The sequence below is a fragment of the Sciurus vulgaris genome (genome assembly GCF_902686455.1).
Source record: "Sciurus vulgaris genome assembly, chromosome: 5".
In the NCBI taxonomy this organism is placed as follows: domain Eukaryota; kingdom Metazoa; phylum Chordata; class Mammalia; order Rodentia; family Sciuridae; genus Sciurus; species Sciurus vulgaris.
In genome coordinates, this window is record NC_136465.1 from 14,726,989 (window position 1) to 14,747,853 (window position 20,865).

The following is a 20,865-nucleotide window of genomic DNA, read 5'->3' on the forward strand; positions in this document are numbered from 1 at the left end:
TGCCTGCGTCAGGGACTAAGCCAGGGTCACCCATCAGTAAAGAGAACCCCACAGCCACCATGGCAGGCCTGGAGAAGGCAGGCGGCCCAAGCCATGCAGTGGTCATTCAGGCCACTTCCCAACTGTCTACTGGCCTCACACCAACACTGGTCTGGGCCCCGTTCAAGTGGCCCATGGGACTCGTGCCCTCCCAGAGGCTGGGAGAGCCAGTCCCCGGAGGCCCCATGGGTGCTCTGCACATTAGATGGCTGCCTGACAGGAGCGGGACGGGGAAGACGGCACTGGAGTTGGTGCCTTGGGGACCAGGCTCTTCTTGGTGGCACGAGCAGGTAGATCCTGAAGACTGTGCGGCTGGCCGGGCCCAGTGCTGGGCTGAGTGCTGGCCCTCGGCATCCTGGGCACCCCCAGGGCCCGAGTGCTGGTTCGTGGCGCCCTCTACCGAGCGCGCGAACAGCTGTAGGTGAGGCTGCCCCAGGAAGGAGGAGAAAGGCCTGATGAGGCAAACTTTATTGTGGCCTGTGCTCTCAGGCTCTTCTCCCCAGGGCCTCTTGAAACCGCAGGGTGGGGGTGTGAGGCTCCCGTGGGGCTTTCACAACACCCTGTCACCACGAGGCTCAGCTGGAGGGGGCTGGGAGGGGGACATCCGAACCCAGCGTGCGGCAGGAGGAAAGCCCGCTGTGTGGTGGGCTGGTGGCCCTTCTGGCTTCTATTTCTTGGAACCCAGCTTCTTAGGTCTGACTGGGGGTTTGGCCTGTGAAGATGAGGGAAAGCTCCAGTCTCCACTCCCTTCCCTGACCTGGGTGGCCTCCCAGAACCCGGAGGCTCCCCAGAGGTGAGGCCAGCCTCATCTGCTGCCACTCACCTTTCTCACAGGGCTCTTCTCTGGAAGGCTGAACCTGGAACAGGGTAGGGTTGGCAAGGAGTGGGTCATGGGTGGGCAAGAGCCAGGCCTGATGCCAGAAGCCTGGGCCCTCCGCATGCCTGCTTGGCTCACCTGGGCAGGTGGGCCAGGATAGGTGGCTGCCACTGGCCCATCCCACCCTGGCTGTCACCAGGGCCGCTCTGCCTCTCTTTTTATTAAGAAAACATGATTTTTCTTCTGAGGCTTCCAGCTGCGTTCTTTTACTTATCACAGGCATCATTTTCATTATTAAAATAATTTTAACTGCATTGCACGTAATACATGAGAATTACTTATAATTTTCTTTACTTCCCACCAACATTAACATTTCAGTGTATTTTTTCTGTAAACTATTTCTAAAAACATGTGAGATAAAACGAAAATGGTTTGATATCCTTCTTTGAACTATCAACACTTTCTAGGTTGCTGTAAGCTTCAAAAGCATTATGTGGCTAGGCATGGTAGTACATGCCTGTGATCCCAGCTACTTGGGAGGCTGACCTAGGAGGATCACAAGTTTGAGGCCAGCCTCAGCAACTTAGTGAGGCCCTAAGCAACTTAGTCAGATCCTGTGTTTTTTTTTTTTTTTTTTTTTTTTTAAACCCCGTCTTAAAGTCAGGGGATGTGACTCAGTGGTAAAAGATGACTCTGGGTTCAATCCCCAGTACCATCCCCCTCAAGTAAAATAAAAATAAAAAAGGCTGTGATATAGCTCTGTGGTGGCAGAGTGCCCCTGGGTTCAATCCCCAGTACCCAAAGGAGGAAAAAAAGAGTGGGGGGGCATCATTTAGTTAACTGTTATGTCGGTAGACATTTAGAATGCTTACATTATTCACTAGTTCTTTGTTGTTGTTTTGGTACCGCGGATTGAACCCAGGGGCGCTTAACCACTGGGCCATGTCTCCAGCCCTTTTTTGTATTTTTTTAGGGACAGGGTCTCACTGAGTTGCTTAGGGCCCCACTGAGTAGCTGCGGCTAGCTTTGACTTTGAGACCCTCCGGCCTCAGCCTCCCGAGCTGCGGGTTACAGGCGTGTGCCCGTGCTTGGCCACTTTCACCAGCACTTGAATAATGCCATGGCAGTGTTTGAATACTGGGCTTTGGACAGTGCCATGTGTATAATTACCCCATATCTCGAATAGGCTTCTTTTCAGAAGAGAACACTCTCTTGCCTTCCAGGAGGTCTGTGCCAGCTCCAGTGTCCCTTCCTGCGTCTGCCTGTGGAACCACACTCTGTGCCTCAGCTAACGACTTTTGGCTAATTTAATAGGTGCAAAGAGTTACCTTACTGCCTCCTCCTCTTCTTTCTCCAGCTTTTTTTTCTGGGAACCAAAACCAAGCATTACTAGGAGAGTCAGGGTAGGGCCCAGGGCCGTCAGACTCGCAAGCCCCATGCAGTTCCAGCCACAGGCTCGCCTGGGCGGCGGGCTGAACTGCAGCCCAGTTCCTCTGAGGTGCCTACGCAGGGTCCCACCTCATCGGAAGCAGCTCTGCTCTCCCCCCACCTTGGCAATGCTCATCTGCTTCTGCAGTGCTGGCCTTTTCGCTTGTTTGACAGGGGTCTCCTCTAGAGACACTTCAGCGTCATCCTCATCGTCATCATCTTCTTCTTCCTCTTCCTCCTCCTCCTCCTCCCCCTCTTCCTCCTCCTCTTCTTCCCAGGGTAGGTCTGAAGTTTCTGTGATGGCATGGGCAAAGGGGCAGGGGTGCAGTGGGGGAGTGGCAGAGCTTCTGAGCAGCTGGGTGACACCTCTGTCCTGTTCCAAGACTGTGCCCCAAGTGTGGTCCTGGGGGAATCCTGGCATAGGGCTGAAAGTGTTTGCCTACCTACTGCCAAGAGCCTTTCTGCCCCTCCACAAAGTGGGACCCTGGAAAACCTCACAGAAGGTGGGCATGGTAGAAAGAGGGCAGGGTAGGAGGACCATGCACATTAGGAAGGGGTGGGGGCCAAGGCTGAGGTGAGCAGAGGGTGAGGAGGTTCAGGTGGACTTGGTCCCCAGCATGGCATTGTTGAGTTGGTGGGACGGGTAAGAGGTGGGGCCCAGTGGAAGGTGATTTAGGTCATGGGGTTCCACCCTCATGAGTAGATGAATGCTCTTACTCTAAGGGAAATGGGACATGCCAAGGGATTTGGGGGAGGAGAGTACCCTGAAAGAGTCACAGCTGGACAGAGAAGGGTCCAGCGGAAGGAGTCTTGAAGGGGACAACATCATAACAAGTTGCTGTGGTTCCCTTCATTACGCAGCTTCCTACTTACTACCAGCCAATGTCTGAGGGGGTCCTGGGTACTAGGTATCATGCTAAGTGCTTCTTTTGACTACCTCATTTATTCTTGAAACGATTCTTCAAAATGACACCAAGGGTGATCCCATTCTCATGCTATGGGTGAGGGGCTGAGGCCCACAGAGGACATGGGACCAGGACCTTGCCATGGCCTTCCAGTTCAGGCTACTGGTGATCATGTTGCCTTTGGGGATTTTGTCCTTTAATTCAAGAATCTCTCAAATGTTTAAGTACCCAGTATGTCCCTAGTCCTGTGTTTGCCATGATACCCTAAAACTTGCCCATGTCCAACCTCATACTTACCATAATATTCCTGGCCACTGAGAAACACAGGCCCTGAGCCAGCCCGGAGTTGAAAAGTAACTGGAGGAGAAAGCTCTACTCCTGACATGGTGACCTGCAGTGGAAGGGATGTGGGGACAGAGCAGAGGAGACAGGGTCACAGAGGTTTGGCAACTGCTGGGGGCTGGCCTTGGTGATACTCAGATACACTCCCCCCACCACACACACTCATGGGCTGAGTGGACCTTGGCATCTGCCCCCTTTCTGCTGAGGTGGACCTTGTCCAAGACGGGAACCTGCTAATCTCACTCTCAGAGACCACAGATTGCCTTCCAAGAGGAGGGGCAGCTGTTAGAGAAGTCGGAATGCTGTGGCCTGACTCGGGACCTCGCCTGCCAAATTCAGAGTTAAGCCCCAGAAGCCTGCAGCGCAATGGTATTTGGACATGGGGCCTTTGGGAGGTGACTGGATTCAGATGAGGTCATGGATGTGGGGGTCCTGATGGGACAGTGCCCTGATAGGAAGAACTAGCAGAGGGCTCTTCTCTCCTCTCACCAGGTGAGCCACACCAAGAGGGGCTGCCTGTAAGGGAGAGCGCCTCACCAGAGCCTACCCACAGGCACATGCTGCTCCTGGACACCCAGCACCCAGAACTGTGACAATAAAGCTGTCTCCTGTACCTTGTTACGGCACCCCGAGCCGACTTACCCACTGATCAAATGTGAAAAGCAGATGCCAAGTTGGATGTACAGTACAACTTTTGTATTATGAGAAACATGGATACATATGAATAAAGGTTAGAAATATACTAAAACACAATGATAATCGTCAGAGGAAAGTAAGGTATTTATTGTGTTTATACTTTTCCAAATGTTCCGAATTTTTTTCTTTCTTCTTTTGAGACAGGGATCTCACTATGTTGCCCATGCTGGTCTTGAATTCCTGGGCTCAAGTGATCCTTCTGTCTCAGCCTCCTAGGTGCCAGAACTAAAGGAACACATCACTGTACCCGAGCCAACTTTTCTAGAATAATGACAACAACTTATATTTTTCCAGCTTCTATACTATTGTTTATAGAAGAGGAAGCTGAGGCTTAGAGATGCACTTAGAGTTTCCGGTTCAGACAGGAGGGAGGTAAGCAAAACTGGAACTCTGTGGCCAGACACAGCGCAACATGCTGGACGAGGCTACCGCAGGGCTGAGAGTGAGGCAGAAATAAGTCAGAAGTGTCACATGCTAGCACTGCAGTAGCCCAGGGGAGAGCTGGGCCTGAGGCATCATGGGCCTTGGGTTTCATACTCAGAAGTGGGCAGGAGATGAGGCGAGTCGTAACTGCAACCAAGACCAGAGCTCTTGGAGTACTTAGCACAAGACCCAGCACCTGAAAAACTCCAACAAACCCACCTAGCAAACTTGAAGGAAGATAAAGGAGAACCAGTGTGGTTCTCTTGGGAGAACCTAAAAACAACAAGCTGTGCCTCCCACGCCCCCGAGGGCTGGATTCACGCAGTGGGCACCGCCAAGCAAGAAGCTGGTGTGATATCCCAGGCTGGGGATATTTCTGGAGCAAAAGGCAATGTAGACAAAACCACTCAGTTGGGATGCTCCCCAGGCTCAGGCCACACAGGGTGCTTTCAGAGCAGAACAAGCAAACCAAAACCCCCGAGGAGGAGCTCACCACGTAAATTCACGGCACACGAGAGACAGCCCTGCCAGAGTCGGCAGGGAGAGGCAGACGACCTCAGAGGAGCACAACCAAGAAGTCCAGATGGGAGAGAATGGTCCCACACTACGGAATGAACCTGATTAAGACCAAATAAACGTAAAAGTGAGAATCGGAACCATTAAAAGAAACCCGATGAAGATAAGCAAATGCAGCTTTCTGGCCGTGAAAATAAGAGCATGAAAATAAACCGATTAAATGGTGAAAAAGCAGAATAAGCCAGTGGAAGCAAGCATTAGTAAAATGCAGTGATACTGTCAAGAATTACCCAGTACAAGCCAGGTGTGGTGGTGCACGCCTGTAACCCCAGTGGCTGGAGGCTGGGGCAGGAGGATCGCAAGTTCATAGCCAGCCTCTGCAATTTAAGTTGCGAGGCCCTAAGCAACTTAGTGAGACCCTGTCTCAAAGTGAAAAAATTTAAAAAAGGGCTGGGGTGTGTAGCTCAGTGGTTAAGCACCCCTGGGTTCAATCCCTGGTACCCACCCTCTTACCCAGTAAAAAGTGGAGAGAGATTTCAAAAATATGAAAGAGAAAAAAATAAAAATAAAAAGCAAAAAACCCCTATAAAATAACAAAAGACAAAACTATGAAAGAAAGGCTAAGACATGGGCAACTAAAATGAGAAGGTCCAACATGCATCTAATGGTGTGGCATAAAGCTGAAAAGTTTTAATTTGAACTATTACAAGTTGGGGACTGTCTATGCAATTTTTAAAAATTTTGATTAAAAAATAAACATACATGGTACAATAAAATTATAATAAGAATTCACTGAAAATCCACAAGCATAATTGGAAATTTTAACACATTTCTTTTGCTAACTGATAGATGAAGGAGATTAAAAAAGTGACAGGTTTGAAAGCTTAATACACCTGATTTAGCAGACACACATAGAACCCTATGATACCACCATGTACTTGTCTATAAATCAAGTCTCAACAAATGCCAAATAATTGACTATTTAGTTAACTCTTTGTTTTTGTTGTTTTTTGTTTTTTTTTTTTGGTACTAGGGATCTAATCCCGGGGTGCTTTACCACTAAGCCAAATCCCCACCCCTTTTTATTTTTTATTTTGATACAGGGTCTTGCTAAATTGTTTAGGGTCTCACTAAATTGCTGAGGCTGGTCTTGAACTTGCAATCCTCCTGCCTCAGCCTCCCCGAGTTGATGGGATTATAGGCATGCACCACCACGCCTGACGATAAAAATCAGAAATCTTAAAAGCAGCCAGAGGGGGAAAAAAGGAATGAAGAAGATAAAGATATGAGTAGATTTCTCCAGACAATACAAACTAGGAGACAGCAAGGTTTTTCAAGTATTGAAAGGAAAAAACAAATTTCAATCTAGAATTCTTTACCTAGTAAAACTGTCTTTCAAAACTAAGGTGAATGAGAATTTTCCAGACAAAAAAGGCTGAAAGAACTCATCAGAAGCAGACCTTGCAATACAAGAAATGTTCAAGTCCTTGAAGCAGAAGAAAGTGTTACCAAATGGAAACATGGAATACACAAAGGAATGAAAGGATCTAAAATGGTAAATATGTGAGCAACTATTAGAAATGAATTGTTCTAATCTGTAATTGCTTTAGGGCTTTTAAAACAATGTAACAGTGTAGTATAGACTTTATAGCCTATATTGATGGTAAAGTTGTGACAATACCACAGAAGATAGGAGGTAGAGATGGAAGAAGCTGGACTAACATTCTTCTTTTTCCTTTCCTTTTTTTTTTTCCATTGCAGCACAAAGTGGTGTTGAAACCCAGGAATGTTCTACCTGAGCTACATCCTTAGTTCTTCCCTGAGATAGGGTCTCAGTATGTTGCTGAGACTGGCCTCGAATCTGTAATCCTCTTGCCTCAGCCTTCTGAATCTCTGGGATTATAGGCGTGCGCCACTGGGCCAAGCCTCAGCCTCTTTTTCATTTCTTATTTTGAGACAAAGTCTCACTAAATTGCTGAGTCTGGCCTTGAACTTGTGATCCTCCTGCCTCAGCCTCCTGAGTAGCTGGGGTTACAGGCATGGACCACCCATCATGCCCACCAGTAATAGTCTTGTAGAGTACATTAACAGGTATAATATTATTTGGAGGTAGATCGTTATATATTAAAGATGCACCTAAAACAGTCACTAAAAAATGATTAAGTATAGCTAATGGTAGAGATGAAAGTTTAATCATAAAAAGGCCAGGGATGTGACTCAGTGGTAGAGAGCTTGCCTGGCCTGCTTGGGTCTCTGAGTTTGATTCTCGGCACTGAAAAAAAAAAAAAAAAAAATCATGAAAACGATTTAGTTAATCCAAAAGAGGAAGAAAGGAAAATAGGTGGAGGAAAATAGCAACATGATACATTTAAATCCAGGTTGATAAATTACATGAAATGTTAATGGCCTAGGCTCGGCATAGTGGTGCACACCTGTAATCTCAACTATTTGGAAGTCTGGGGCAGGAGGATCACAAGATTGAGACCATCTTGTGCAACTTAGATTCTGACTTGAAATAAAAAATAAGAAGGTCAGGGGCTATAGTAGCGGGAGAGTGCCCCTAGGTTCAACCCTCTACTGGGAGAGGGAGGAATATCCAACTGGGTAAGAAAGTAAGACTCACTTTTATGTTGTTTCACAGAAAACCACTTTATGTATAAAGATTTAGAGAGTAAAAGTAAAATGATAATGGAAAAAAATAGGAAGAATACACCACATAAACACTACTACTAAGATCTAGATTAGGGCTGGGGATGTAGCTCAGTGGCAAACTCATTGACACGTATGTGAGGCTCTGGGTTTTAACCTCAATGCTCGGTAAAAGGGTTATTGACTATTTTGGGGGAGTGGGTACTGGAGATTGAACCAGGGCATGTTACTACCAAGCCACATTCCTAGCCCTTTTTTTATTTGAGTTGCTGAGGCTAGCCTCGACTTTGTGATCCTCCTGCCTCAGCCTCCTGAGTCACTGGGATTACAGGAGTGAGACACCATGCCTGCTTGACTATTTGTGTAAATTAAATAAAATGTCATCTAACTTGATGTAGAGCAATATACCTCCAACAGAACACACTTTTTTTTTTTTTTTTTTTTTTTAGTGTGAGCAAAATATTCATCAAGACAAAATATATTCTGGGCCATAAAACAAATCACTACATTTTAGACTGAATTCTTACCAGTTACATTTTCAGACCACAATGGTATTAAGCTAGAAATCAACTAAAGCATCTTAGAAGATCCCCAATTATTTGGAAATTTAAAAAACTCATATTCGTAAATACCCGAGTTGATGAAGGAAAGTGGTTTGATGATTTGAACTGAATGAAAACAAAAACAATACTTATCAAAATTTGTGAGTTGAAGCTAGAAAGGTACTTAGAAGAAAATCATGGCATGAAATGCTTGTATTATAAAAGACCAAAATATACATATATATTATATATGGTATAGCATACTATATATATGTATACACATATGTATATATATGTACATATATAACATACATGTGTATACACACCCAAACATGTTTCTCCTCCCTTTATAAATTAAAAAAAAAAAAAAAAAAAAACCAGCAGGGGCTGGGATTGCAGCTCGGTGGTGGTACAGTGCTGGCCTCGCATGCGTGAGGCACTGGGTTCTATCCTCAGCACCATATCATAAAAATGAAGTAAAGTAAAGGTATTGTGTCCATCTAGGACTAAAAATATTTTAAAAAAATAAATAAAAAAAGAACAGAGCAGAGCTGGGGATGTAGCTCAGTGGTAGAGTACTTGCATACCACATGTAAGACCTTGGGTTCAAGTCCCAGCACTGCAAAAAATCAAAACAAAAACTACAAAAAGAGTAAGTGAAGCCAGGTTGGGTGGGACATGCCTGTAATCCCAGTCACTAAAATGTAGTGACTTGGGAGGCTAAAGCAGGAGGCTCACAAGTTTGAGACTAGCCTTAGCAATTTAGCAACACCATTCTACCAAAATGAAAAATAAAAAGGGCTGGGGATATAGCTCAGTGGTTAAACACCCTGAGTCAGTCCCCAGTATCAAGGCAAAACAAAACAAAATGAAAAACAAAAAACTAAGTCCAAAACAAAATAAACAGAAGAAAGGCAATAAAGACTAGATCAATAAAATATAAAAGCAGATAAACAGAAAATTGAGAAGGCCAAAAGCTAGTTTCTGAGAGAAATTGGTAAAACTATTAAATCTCTGGACAAGCTTTACAAAAGGACAAAAACAAATTACCAATATCAGAAGTTAAAGAACAGATGTCACTACAGATAACACAGAAATGGAACAAAGAGATGTCATGAACAACTTTATGCTAAGAAATCTGACTATTTAGATGAAATGGAAAACTTCCTTAAAAGACACTAGTGAAGCTCTCTTATGAAAAGACCTACAACTCAAATAGGCCTGTATCTATTAAAGGCCTTTAATCTTTAACAGGTTAAAGGTCAATGAGAGCTGAGTGCAGTGGCACACAGCTGTGGGTCCAGCCACTTGGGAGGCTGTGGCCAGGAGGATTGCTGGAGCCCAGGGGTTCATGGCCAGCCTGGGCAACGTAGTGGGACCTTGTATCTTTGTCTTCCTCTCTTTCACACATACACACACAAATCAACCATACTGTTTCAATAGTGCATTCTACCAAATTTATATGAACTCTTCCGGAAAAACAGGAGACAACACCCTCTTTCTCATTTGGAGGCCAGCATTAGCCCGATACTAAAACCAGACAAAAAGAAGGAAACTACAGACAATGTTGCTCTAAACAGACACAAATATGCTTAATTAAATATTAGCAAACAGAATCCAGCAATAAAGAAAAGGATAATATAACAAACGGGGCCCATTCCAGAAATGCATAGTGATTAATAACTATAATGGACTGAAAATCAAATTTAATTTGCCAAATAACAGAATAAAGGAGAGAAAATAATCACCTCGGTAGATACAGAAAGGAATCCTTCGACAAAATTGAATGGCCGTTTATGATAAAAATATCTCAGAAAACTAGGGTAATGGAACATTCTCTACTGGTCCGGGACATCCTGGGAAGACTGCATGCTTTCCCCATGGATCTGGAACAAGGCAGGATGGTCCTGCTCTGACCACTTCCATTCAACAGCCTACTCAAGGTCCCAGTCACTGAAGTGTGGTCAGAGATGCACACAGAGGTGTAGAGGCGTGCGGATGGAAACTGAAGAAGTCAAACTCTTATTCACAGATGACACAAATACGCACAGAACGAATTCTAAGGAATCAAAATGCTGCAAGGACTAAGACATAGGACATAAAACTAAATGTACAGCTACAGACTAGTAATGAACAACTGCAAAATGAAATTTAAAAATCTTGTCTGGCAGGGGTGGAAGCACATGCCTGTATCCCAGCCACAAGGAGAATCACAAGTTCAAGGCCATCCAGGACAGCTTAGTGAGATGCTGTTTCAAAATAAGAAGGGTGAGGATGTGACTCAGTGAGCACCTGCCTAGCATGTTCTGGGTCCTGGTTCAATCCCTAGTACCACATACCCCCACATACAAAATGCTACCTGTGTATCTCACACCATATACAAAAATTAACTCAAAATGGATCCTAGACTTAAATATAAGAACTAAAAACCTAAAGTTCCTAGAAGTCGTAGGTTTAAATTTTTGTGACCTTGGGCTAGGCAACAGGTTTTAGATTCACCCCCCCAAACCAAAAGTAACCAAAGAAAAAACTATATAAATTGAACTACATCAAAACTAAAAAAAATCCGTGTTGCAAATAACAGGAAAGTGAAAAGAAAATATACAGAATGGAACAAAATACTGCAGATAATCTGATAAGGGATTTGTATACAGAATATAGAAAGAACTAGCAGAACTACAGCAGAAAGAAATACTAAAATAACCTGAAACCCAAAGAAAACAAACGAATGGACTTAAACAGACAATTCTCCAAAGATAGACAAATGCCCAATAGGGATGTGAGCTGTGAGAGGTATGTTGTAAGAAACTTTGCTGGTAGGAATGCAAAAATCATATAGCAATTTGGAAAATAAACTGGTAGTTTTGTATAAAGTTGAATGTGTGCTTGTTATCCAATCCAGCAATTTCACGCCCACCATTGTACTCGAGAGGAGTGAAACATGTTTACCCAAAGATTTACACGCAGATGCTCATAGCAGTTTTATTCATAATAGTTTAAAACTGGGAACAGCACAGATGTCCATCAACAGATTCAACAAACCATGACATGGAGCCATAGGATGGAGCCATCCAACACAGAAAGGAGCACGTGACTATTGACCAATGTGGAGAAATCTCAAAGTGAACTGGCAAGTGAAAGAAGCCGACACCGGGCACTGCATGCTGCACAATTTCATTAAGTGAGATTCTAGAAAATGAAAAACTACGGTGACAGAAAGTAGATCAGTGGCTGCCAGAGACAGGCACAGGTGGAAAGGATGGCCAGGGAGGCAGAGGGAAGTATTGGGAAGTGATGAGAATCTTCTCTACCTTGATTGTGGTTGAGGCCACATGATGGAACACATTCGCACACATCCAGTTGTACACTTGTCACCGATAAATGTCATGACATGAATTCTACCCCAATAAAGCTGACAAATGGATTCAAAGAAATAAAAACATTTGGGTGGACCTATAGCTGTTACATTAAACTAGCTTAAAAGCATACCAACTCCACACAACTCATTGATTTAACTCCTCGCTGCATATGGAGCTCTACCTACGGCAGGCATTATTGTAGGCAATATTGTACGAATATGCAGCAAACCTAACAGGGCAAGCCTCTGCTCTCTTAGAACTTACATTCTGGATGGGGAGAAAGACAATCACAAATGAAAACTGATGCTAGCAATGGGTCCCATGATGGCAGATGGAGGGACTTACGGGTGAAGCAGGAAAAGTCCATGCTGCTTGTGGTCAAGAAAGACTGTCTAGATGAGATGCCATGGGAACCAAGACTAAATTCAAGAGGGAAGGCAAGCCCTGGGAACACAGGGGAATAGTCAACGTAAAGACCCTGAGAAGGGGGTGTGTTTGGACTATAAGATACATAAGGGGGTGTGTTTGGACTATAAGATACATGGGCCAGGTACGGTGATGCCCATCTGTAATCCCAGGGACTTGGCTAAGGCAGGAGGATCATAAGTTTAACGTCAGCCTCTACCACTTGGTGAGATCCTGTCTCCAAATTTAAAACAAACAAACAAAAAACAGAAGGGCTGAGGATGAAGATCAGTGGTAGAGTGCTCCTAGGTTCAATCCCCAGTGCCCCCCCCACCACCCCCCTCCCCACCCCAAAAAATTAAACAATACAGTCAGGGAAACCAATATGGTTTGAACAGGGTTAGGGAAAGAAGAGTAGCTAAGGTTGAGGTCAAGGAGGTTGCTGAGGGCTTTGAGGTGAGCCATATGACTCTCTAATCTTTTTTGCTACCAGGAATTGAACTCATGGGTACTTAACCACTGAGCAACATTCCATTTTTTTATTTTTTATTTTGAGATAGGATCTCACTAAGTTGCTTAGGGCCTCACTAAATTGCAGAGGCTGGCCTCAAACTTGCCATCTTCCTGCTTCAGCCTGGCGAGTTGTTGGAATTACAGGTGTATGCTACCTTACCCAGCTGTGACTATCAAAATCTCACTCAGTAGAATGGGAGGCTATTAACCTAATGTTCTAGCAGAGAAGCAAAATGATCTGACTTGTGCTTAAAAGGATCTTTCTGGGGCTGGGAGTGTAGCCCAGTGGTAGGCGCATGCAGAGAAGCCCTGGGTTCCATCCTCAGCACCACACACACACATACAAGTAATCTCCCTGCCTCAGCCTCCCCGGCTGCTCGGATTACAGTTGTGCACCACCATACACAGCTCAGATAGTAATATTTTAGTTTTTGCAAATGGTGTGGTCTCTGTTGAGACTATTCACCTCTGCTGTTATGGAGGCAAAGCAGTCAAAGCAATATAAGTAAACCAGTGTGGCCAAGTTCCAATAGCACTTGACCTACAAAACAGGCGGTAGGCTAGATTTAGCCCTGTGAGTGCTTACCCTTGGAACGACTGCAGTTGGGAGGTCCTGTAACAAGATGGAGGTGGAGGTGTCAGCCACCCATACCAGGGTACAGCTGGAGGTGGCAAGACAAGATTGGGCTGGGATATATCGTAATGATAGAGCAGATAGGATTTGTTGGCAGATAAGATATGAACTGTGAGAAAAAGACATTTTGTTCTGACTAATTGGAAGAACAAGCTATTTAGGAGAAGATAGGCAGGGGATTACAGATAAAAATTAAGAATTTGGACTTAGACATGTTAAATTTGGGATATCTACTAGATTTCAATTAAATATATATGTATATACATATGTATGTGTGTAAGCATATGTGTGTATGTGTATGTGTGTGTGTGTGTGTGTGTGCGCGCACGTGCGCATATGTATTTGGTACTGGGGAATTGAATTATCTATGGGCACTTTCCAACTGAGCTACATCCCCAGTCCTTTATTTTTTTTAAATTAAAAAAATTTTTTTTTGCGGTGCTGGGGATCGAACCCAGGGCCTCATGCTTGCAAGGCAAGCACTCTACCGACTGAGCTATCTCCCCAGCCCTCCCAGTCCTTTATTTTTAATTTTTATTTGAGATAGGGTCTCACTAAATTGCCAATGCTGTCCTTAAACTTGTCATCATCCTGCCTCAGCCTCCCAAACGGCTGGGATCACAGGCTCAGGCACTGAGTCTGGCTTCTACTAAATATATAGAGTTGGTCATAGGATCAGGAGTTCAAGAGAGAGAAAGATTGGGTTTACAGAAACAGGTTTCAGAGTCTTCATTTGTACAGAGGGTTTTTAAGCCCAAGGGAATGGATGAAACCTTCTAGGGAGTGACTGTAGATTGAAAAGAAAGTAGGTCTGAGGGCCGTTTTACAGCTGGGTCTCACGAAGATTCAAGGACTAACTAAGCCTAGACTTTTGCTCACTATTCCAGGGAGCTGGGAAGGAACGCTCCATCCTCAGTTCATGAGGCTATTATGCCTTGATGCGCCAAAAGATAATTTATAGGCCAACATCACTTATGAGTAAAGAAGTGCTACTACATTAGCAAAGCAAATCTAGAAGTTACAAGATCCAGTCGTGTTTATCCCAGGAATGCAAAGAGATTCATATATCAGTCTATTAAAATAATTTGCTACAGTAATGGAATAAAGGAGAACAAACTCATGATCATAAAAGCAGATAAGCATTTGACAACATTTATCATTATTAAAAAGAAAACAATTTTTTAGAACAAAGCAGGACTAGATGGGGGGTACCTTAACTTGGCAAAGGGCAAGTTCACGCTTAATGAAGGAGCATTAGAAGCAGTTAAAAAGCCAATTTCAGCAACTTAGTGAGGCCCTTAGCAACTTAGTGAGACCCTGTGTCAAAATTAAAAAATAAAGAGGGCTGGAGATGTGGCTCAGTGCTCGAGTGCCCCTGGATTCAATTCCAAGTGCAAAAAACCCCACAAAACAACAATAACAACAACTCAGGAAGAAATCCATTCTCACATTTATCCAACACAAGCAATCCTGATTTAATGATGGTTCAACTCACAATTTTCTGGCTTTAAAGTGTTATGAAAGCCATACATGCAATAGAAACCATATCTGAATATTCAGTTTGGACCTTTTCCCTGGCTAGACACACCCTGTCCAATCCTTTCTGTTTGTGGTGGGCAATGGCAATGAGCTGCGGCCCTGTCAGCCCACAATCTGCAAGGCCAATTGCTGACACTTGGCAGTGTGCTGTGCTGCCGGCGAGGATCTCTGTGGGTTAGTAAATGCATTCTCCACTCCTGGCATCTGTCAGGACACAACTCCGTCTGTGCTACATCTGCATTACTAGCTAGTGCAGGGGTAAAGGAGGATTATAGAAGGAAAAACACCAACAAACACTGACATTATTCACAAACACTGATTAACTGCACAGCAAAGCCAAGATCAATTATTAGAAACAAGAGAATTTCTGGGGTAGGACTGTAGCTCAGGAGTAGGGTGCTTGCCTGGCATGCGCAAAGCCCTGAGCTCTATCCCTGGCAGTGGAAAAAATAAGAAAATTTCTGCATATAAAATAATTATGCAAATCAAGTGTTCCTTTCACTAGCAGTAAACAGTTTAAAGCTGTAACCTGTCCCCTCTGGTACAGGGGGGTGGAAACCAGGAGTGCTCTATGAGTCGCATGCCCAGCACTTCTTATTTTTGAGACAGGGTTTTACGAAGTTGCTAAGTGAGACCTTGAATTTGTGATCCTTCAGCCTCAGCCTCACCAGTCACTGGGATTACAAGTGTGTGGCCAACTTCTGAAGGGAAGTTATTTGACTTGCCCAAGGTCATGAAGGTGGGATGAAAATAAGGTTCTGAGTCATGGGCTAAATTGCTTCTCCAGCACAGCAGGACTTTTGGGGAATGAAGGTCCTCAGCAGGGTGGGGCAGCGGTGGGGCAAGGCTCACCATGGGCAGGACGGAGGCCTTCAGCGAGGCAATGGTGATGGGCTGGGTCTTCTTGTCCTCCTGGTTTGCCGAGGGCAGGATCTCCACGCGGTTCACCTCCTCTTTGGCTTTCTCCCCCAGACAAATCTGAGGAGGGTTGCAAACAGAGGCACTTCATCACCCCAAGGGCAGACCTTGGAATTCTACTGTGCCTGTTGGGACTAGAGAATCCCTCCAGCTCCATCCTTCTTCCCCTCCTTAAGGGACACCCACCGCACTGAGCAACAGCCTACAGTTCTCCTTCCTTTCCACTTGAGGTCTGAAGGTGCAAGTCCGCTTCTCCTGATTTAGTTCCCCTCCTGCCAAGGGAGAGAGGGGTGAAGTGGGGCCGGGAGGCCCAGGAGAGGCTCCCCAGTATCTCTTGCAGGCCACCCTCCTGGGGGCCAGTTACCAGCATCTCCTTCCCGCCCCCTCTGCTGGGTGGGTGGAGCTGCCTGAGGCCGGTCTTGCCCCTCACTCACCCCAGAGCACATTCCGCGGTGGTGCTTTTTCAGCTGTGCTGCTGGTGCTGGGGCGACTCATGTCGCTGAGCAGTGGTGGTGGCCGGCAGCTGTAAGGAGGGGGCTTGCGCTGAGTGAGGCCCTGGGCCCCTGCTGGGAACTCAGCAGCACTCATTCTCTGCTGAATGGGGCCAGAGGTTAGGTGATGGGGCCTTGGCTGCAGCCTAAGAGTGGCGCCATGGTCAAGGGTTCATTATAGACTCTGGCCCCACAGATGAGGGCAGTCCAGACCCGAAACAGCAGTACCAGGGAGCAGAAGGTGGTTCTGTCAAGCCCTGTGTGCTGAGATCAGCTGGCTGCACTTTGGGCCCTCCTGGCCCTGTGGGAGGGTGCGGGTGTGTGTGACCTCATGGGGGTCTTAGAAAAAAGACAGAATGTCTGTCTAGTTTGGGCTTAGTTCCACTCATGCCCTGGGTCCCAGCCTCCTCAGCCCCTCGTTAATCTCACCGTGCTGCTGCTCAGGCCATGGGTTTTCTCACTGACTGCGGCCTCACCCCCGCTTCAACAGAGGGCTCAACGCACACACCAGGCTGTTAAAGAAGCCTGGGAAGGGGAAGAGGAAGGGCAGGTGTCCAATCAGCCTTCAAGAAGCAGTCCTTTCTCCCCATGCTATTTTTTCCTCCTCTTTGTGCCCAGAATCACCTGGAAGGCTCATTAAAACACACTTGGCTGGGCCTGACCTTGGGTTTCCCATTGAGAAAGTCTAGGTGGGGCTAAGAGAATTTGCATCTTTAACAAGCATCCAGGTGAGGTTGGTGCTGCCAGTGCAGGACCACTCAGTAAGAACCAACCTCATGGCCAACGGGATTCACAAAGGCCTACCTATTGCATGCTCCTTCTTACTGATTCAATTGGAGATGCAGCAGGAGGTGGCAGAGTTGGCTACCACTGTGCATTTCTGCCGGCAATGTATGAGAATTCCGATTGCTCTGCATCCTTGTCAACACTTGGCATTGTCAGTCTTCCTAATTTTAGCCATTCTAGCAAGATGTATTTGATTTTATAGTGCGATTTCATTGTGGTTTTTATATTTCCTTGATGACTAATGATGTTGAACATCTTTTCAAGGGGTTACTGGTTTCATGTATATAGTAATTTAAAAAATTCCTGTTCAAGTATTTTGCCTATTTTAAAAGAGTTATTTGAGGTTATTTTTCTTATTGAGTTGTAGAGATTCTTTATATATGCTGGATACTTGTTTGGGGTCAAATCTATGTATTCCAAAGATTTTTCACTTCCATTATGGCTTTCTGGTTCATGTTTTAGATGGTGTCTTTTCAAAATTTGATGAAACCCTATCTTTTTTCCTTTTTTTTTGGTGCTTTATCACAGAATTAAATTCCCAAACCCTTTTTCCTTATTTTATGGTTCATGCCTTTGGGGTTTTAAGACATCTTTGTTTAACCCAAGGTTATTAAAGTTTTTTTTCCTAAGTTTTCTTCTAGACTTTTTGGTGTTAGCTTTTACTATTAGCCTATGAAATATTTTGAGTTAATTTCTGTGTACACTGTTAGGTAAGGATCAATGTTCATCCCTGCCTCCCAATGGCATATCCATTTCCTCTAGCACCAATTTTGAAGATTATCCTTTCCCTACTGATTTACCTTAGCATCTTTGTTGAAAATAAATTAGTTGTAAAAGTTGGTTTATATCTGGACTTCATTCTGTTTCATAGATCTATATGCCTGCTCTAGGGCCAATACCACACTGTCTTGATCACTATAGTTTCATAGTAAATCTTGAAATCACAAGTCCTCCAACTGTTATTCTGTTTGAAAAATACTTCAGCTATTCCAGATTCTTTGCATTTTCATGTAAAATTTATGTCAGTTTCTATAACAAACTCTTGAAATTTTTATTGGGATTTTATTGATGCAAATTGATGATCAATGTGGGGATAACTGACATAGTTTTGAGCTATCTAATCCATGAACACATTACAATCTACTAAGATCTTTAATTTTCCTTGGCAGTATTTTGTAGATTTTAGAGTACAGATGTGCATGTATCTTTTTTTTTTTTTTTTTGTACCAGGGATTGAATCCATGGATGCTTAACCACTGAGCCACATTCCCAGCCCTTTTTATTTTTTATTTCTAAGCAGGGTTTTGATAATTTGCTTAGGGCCTCCCCAAGTTGCTGAGACTGGTTTTGGTTTTGAACTGGAGATCCTTCTGCCTCAGCCTCCCAAGTCACTAGGATTATAGGCATGTGCCACTATGCCCAGCCCTGGCATCCATCTTGTTTATTTTTGTTCTTCATGGTTTGGATGCCACAGCAATGGCATATATTTAAAAATTTCTTCCTCGAATTGTTTACAGAAACACAATTCGTGTGTGTGTATGTTTATGTGTGTGTTGCTGGTGTTCAAACTCAGAGTCTGTGTACACTCTATACAATTTTTTTTTTTTTTTGGTGCTGGTAATTGAACCCAGGGCCTTGTACATGCAAGGCAAGCACTTTACAAACTGAGCTACATCCCCAGCCCTATACAATTGTTTTTTGTCTATTGGTCTTGCATTCTGGGTTTCTGCTAAATTTAACTTATTAGTCTCAGTAGTTTTTTGGTACCCTAAATCACGACATCTGTGAGTGGAATTTTATTTCTTCCTCTCTAATCAGTGTGCCTTTTCCTTCTTGTGCTTTACAGATGAGAACCCCAGGTAAAATATTAAATAGAAGTGGTGAGAATGGGCATCCTTAACCTTCTTGGCTTTTGGGGAAACACTGTTTTTCACCTGTACTTATGCTGTTGGTGATGGGCTTTTTGTAGATGTCCTTTATCAGTTTGAGAACATTTATTTTGAAGCTGGAGCTGGAGCAGGGTGACATACATGAGGCCTTGTGTCTGATCCCCAGCTCAGCCAAAAATTAAAAACAAACAAAAAACAAACAAACAAAAAAACTAAAACCAGTAACAAAGTTTCTTTCTATTGCTAGTTTAAGCTTTTAACGAAATTTTATATTTTTTAATTCACTAATAGTGAGTTTTGGTGGTGCATATCTGTCATCCCAGTAATTCAGGAGGTAGGAGGATCACTGATTTGAGGCCAGCCTTAGTAACTTAGTGAGACATTGCCCCAAAATAAAAATTAAAAAGGCCTGGGAATGTACCTCAGTGGTAAACTGCCCCTCAGTTCAATTCCAGCACTGAAAAAAAAAATCATGAATAAGTATTGAATTTTGTCGTTATGTTTTTATTTATTGAAACAATCTTATTTCTCCTTTATATTGCTTATATGGTAAATTATTATTTTGGGGGTGTTGAATTAACCTTGATCTTGATTCGTAGATCAATCAATCCCCCTTGGTCAAGGTAGCTCTTATATATTGTTGGGTTTGTCTTGTTTATATTTGCATATGAATTTATAAGGGATGGTAATCTAAAAGTTTGTTTCGCTTTTTTCATTTAATGTCTGGATTCGGCTTGGGAGATGCCTATTTAGTAAAATGAATTGGAAGTGTTCCCTCCTACTGAACTTGTGTGTTTGGTATTATTTCTTCAGTCTGATGTCTCTGAGGCGCCACCAGCAAAAGCAGGGAATTCTCTTCGGATCATAGATTCGTGAGGCTCATCAAAGGCTCTGCCTTCCCTACAGTACCCACGCCCCCGTACTGCCCCTCGCTCCCTCATTTCCTCACTCAGCTGCCCCTCTATTCTGGAACCAGAGAATCATGTTAGAATCATCTTTTCTTTACTCTCCAAATGTAACTGGTCACAGAGCCCTGTTGATTCTTTTCTTTTAGTATCACTTCACTCCTTTCTCCACACCCTTGCCTTGGTTCGAATGTATTACCCACCAGCTGGTGGGTTAAACAGACGAGCCGCTAGGTTGCTTTTGATAAGTGGCCTTGGAAATCAAGAGCTTTTAGGATTAAATTTCACCTCTTGTGCCCCACCCCTCATCCACAGATTTACATTCGGGGCTGCAACCTCTAGTCAGATTTCTGAACCCCCGGGAAGGCTGGCGAAGTTTCACGTCCGTGCCTTCTTGGACTGGCCAGTCCTGCCCACCTGCGTCCTCCTAGCGCTCCTTGCCGTACGGCGCGCATCCCCTTCAGGAAGCCTGCTCCACTGAGTCCTCCCCGCACCCAGCCCTCTCCAGGGCGTCTGCGATTAGCGCTGCGGATGCTGGGCGTGAGGCCACGGTGCGAGCGAACTCTTCACCTGCAGCAGGCGCGGGCGGGGAGGCAGCCTTTCGCCAAGAACGCTCCCTCCTCGCAGCGCTTGTAACGACGGTCTCCCAAACTCAAACCTACTGCAGGACCGAGTCCGTGACTGCGCCTGCGGGGACGGCGGGGCGGGGCGTGGCGAGCGGCGCCGCACGAAGGGCGCGGTTGGGACCCGTGTGCGCAGACGCACCGGGACACCGCCGCTCCCGGCGCAAAGGGCGCGCGGATCACTTCCGGGCCGCGGGCCGGCGGCTGCTCGTGCGGCGCGGATGGGGAGTAGAGTCGCATGTTGGGTGGTAACTTTTTCCTTCGTGAGGTCCGGACGGGACCGTGTCTGCGACTCCTGCTCCTTTCCTTTCCGTGGAGGTCTGTGGTCGTGATGTGAGTGTAACCGGTCCGAACCAGGCAGCCTCGGGGCTCTGCAAGAGCTTCATCAGATTAGTTTCACCTGCTCTTGCCACTCACCGTCTTCTGCGGACGCTCCCTCAACCCAG

General features: G+C 45.0%; 1 protein-coding gene across 1 annotated transcript; it reads right to left on the bottom strand.

Moving 5' to 3' along the window:
• Nucleotides 1-625: 625 nt before the first annotated feature.
• On the bottom strand, nucleotides 626-20,388 carry NPM2 (nucleophosmin/nucleoplasmin 2). Its single transcript, XM_079140463.1, has 10 exons — nucleotides 20,214-20,388; nucleotides 16,646-16,741; nucleotides 16,160-16,248; nucleotides 15,912-15,997; nucleotides 15,660-15,785; nucleotides 3,487-3,580; nucleotides 2,406-2,578; nucleotides 2,185-2,222; nucleotides 863-896; nucleotides 626-751 (listed from the first exon to the last, which is right to left on the bottom strand). Exons 3-10 carry the CDS (start codon nucleotides 16,218-16,220, stop codon nucleotides 707-709), a joined length of 657 nt encoding a protein of 218 aa, XP_078996589.1. The 5' UTR covers nucleotides 16,221-16,248; nucleotides 16,646-16,741; nucleotides 20,214-20,388; the 3' UTR covers nucleotides 626-706.
• Nucleotides 20,389-20,865: the final 477 nt, after the last annotated feature.

Excerpts from the sequence above, each read along its gene's own strand:
- NPM2 (XM_079140463.1), bottom strand. The coding sequence starts at position 16,220 with ATGAGTCGCCCCAGCACCAGCAGCACAGCTGAAAAAGCACCACCGCGG. Across the intron at positions 2,579-3,486 it reads CAGTGGCCAGGAATATTATG|AAACTTCAGACCTACCCTGG; the intron begins GTAAGTATGAGG and ends ATGCCATCACAG. Across the intron at positions 897-2,184 it reads GAAGAGGAGGAGGCAGTAAG|GTTCAGCCTTCCAGAGAAGA; the intron begins GTAACTCTTTGC and ends ACCCTGTTCCAG.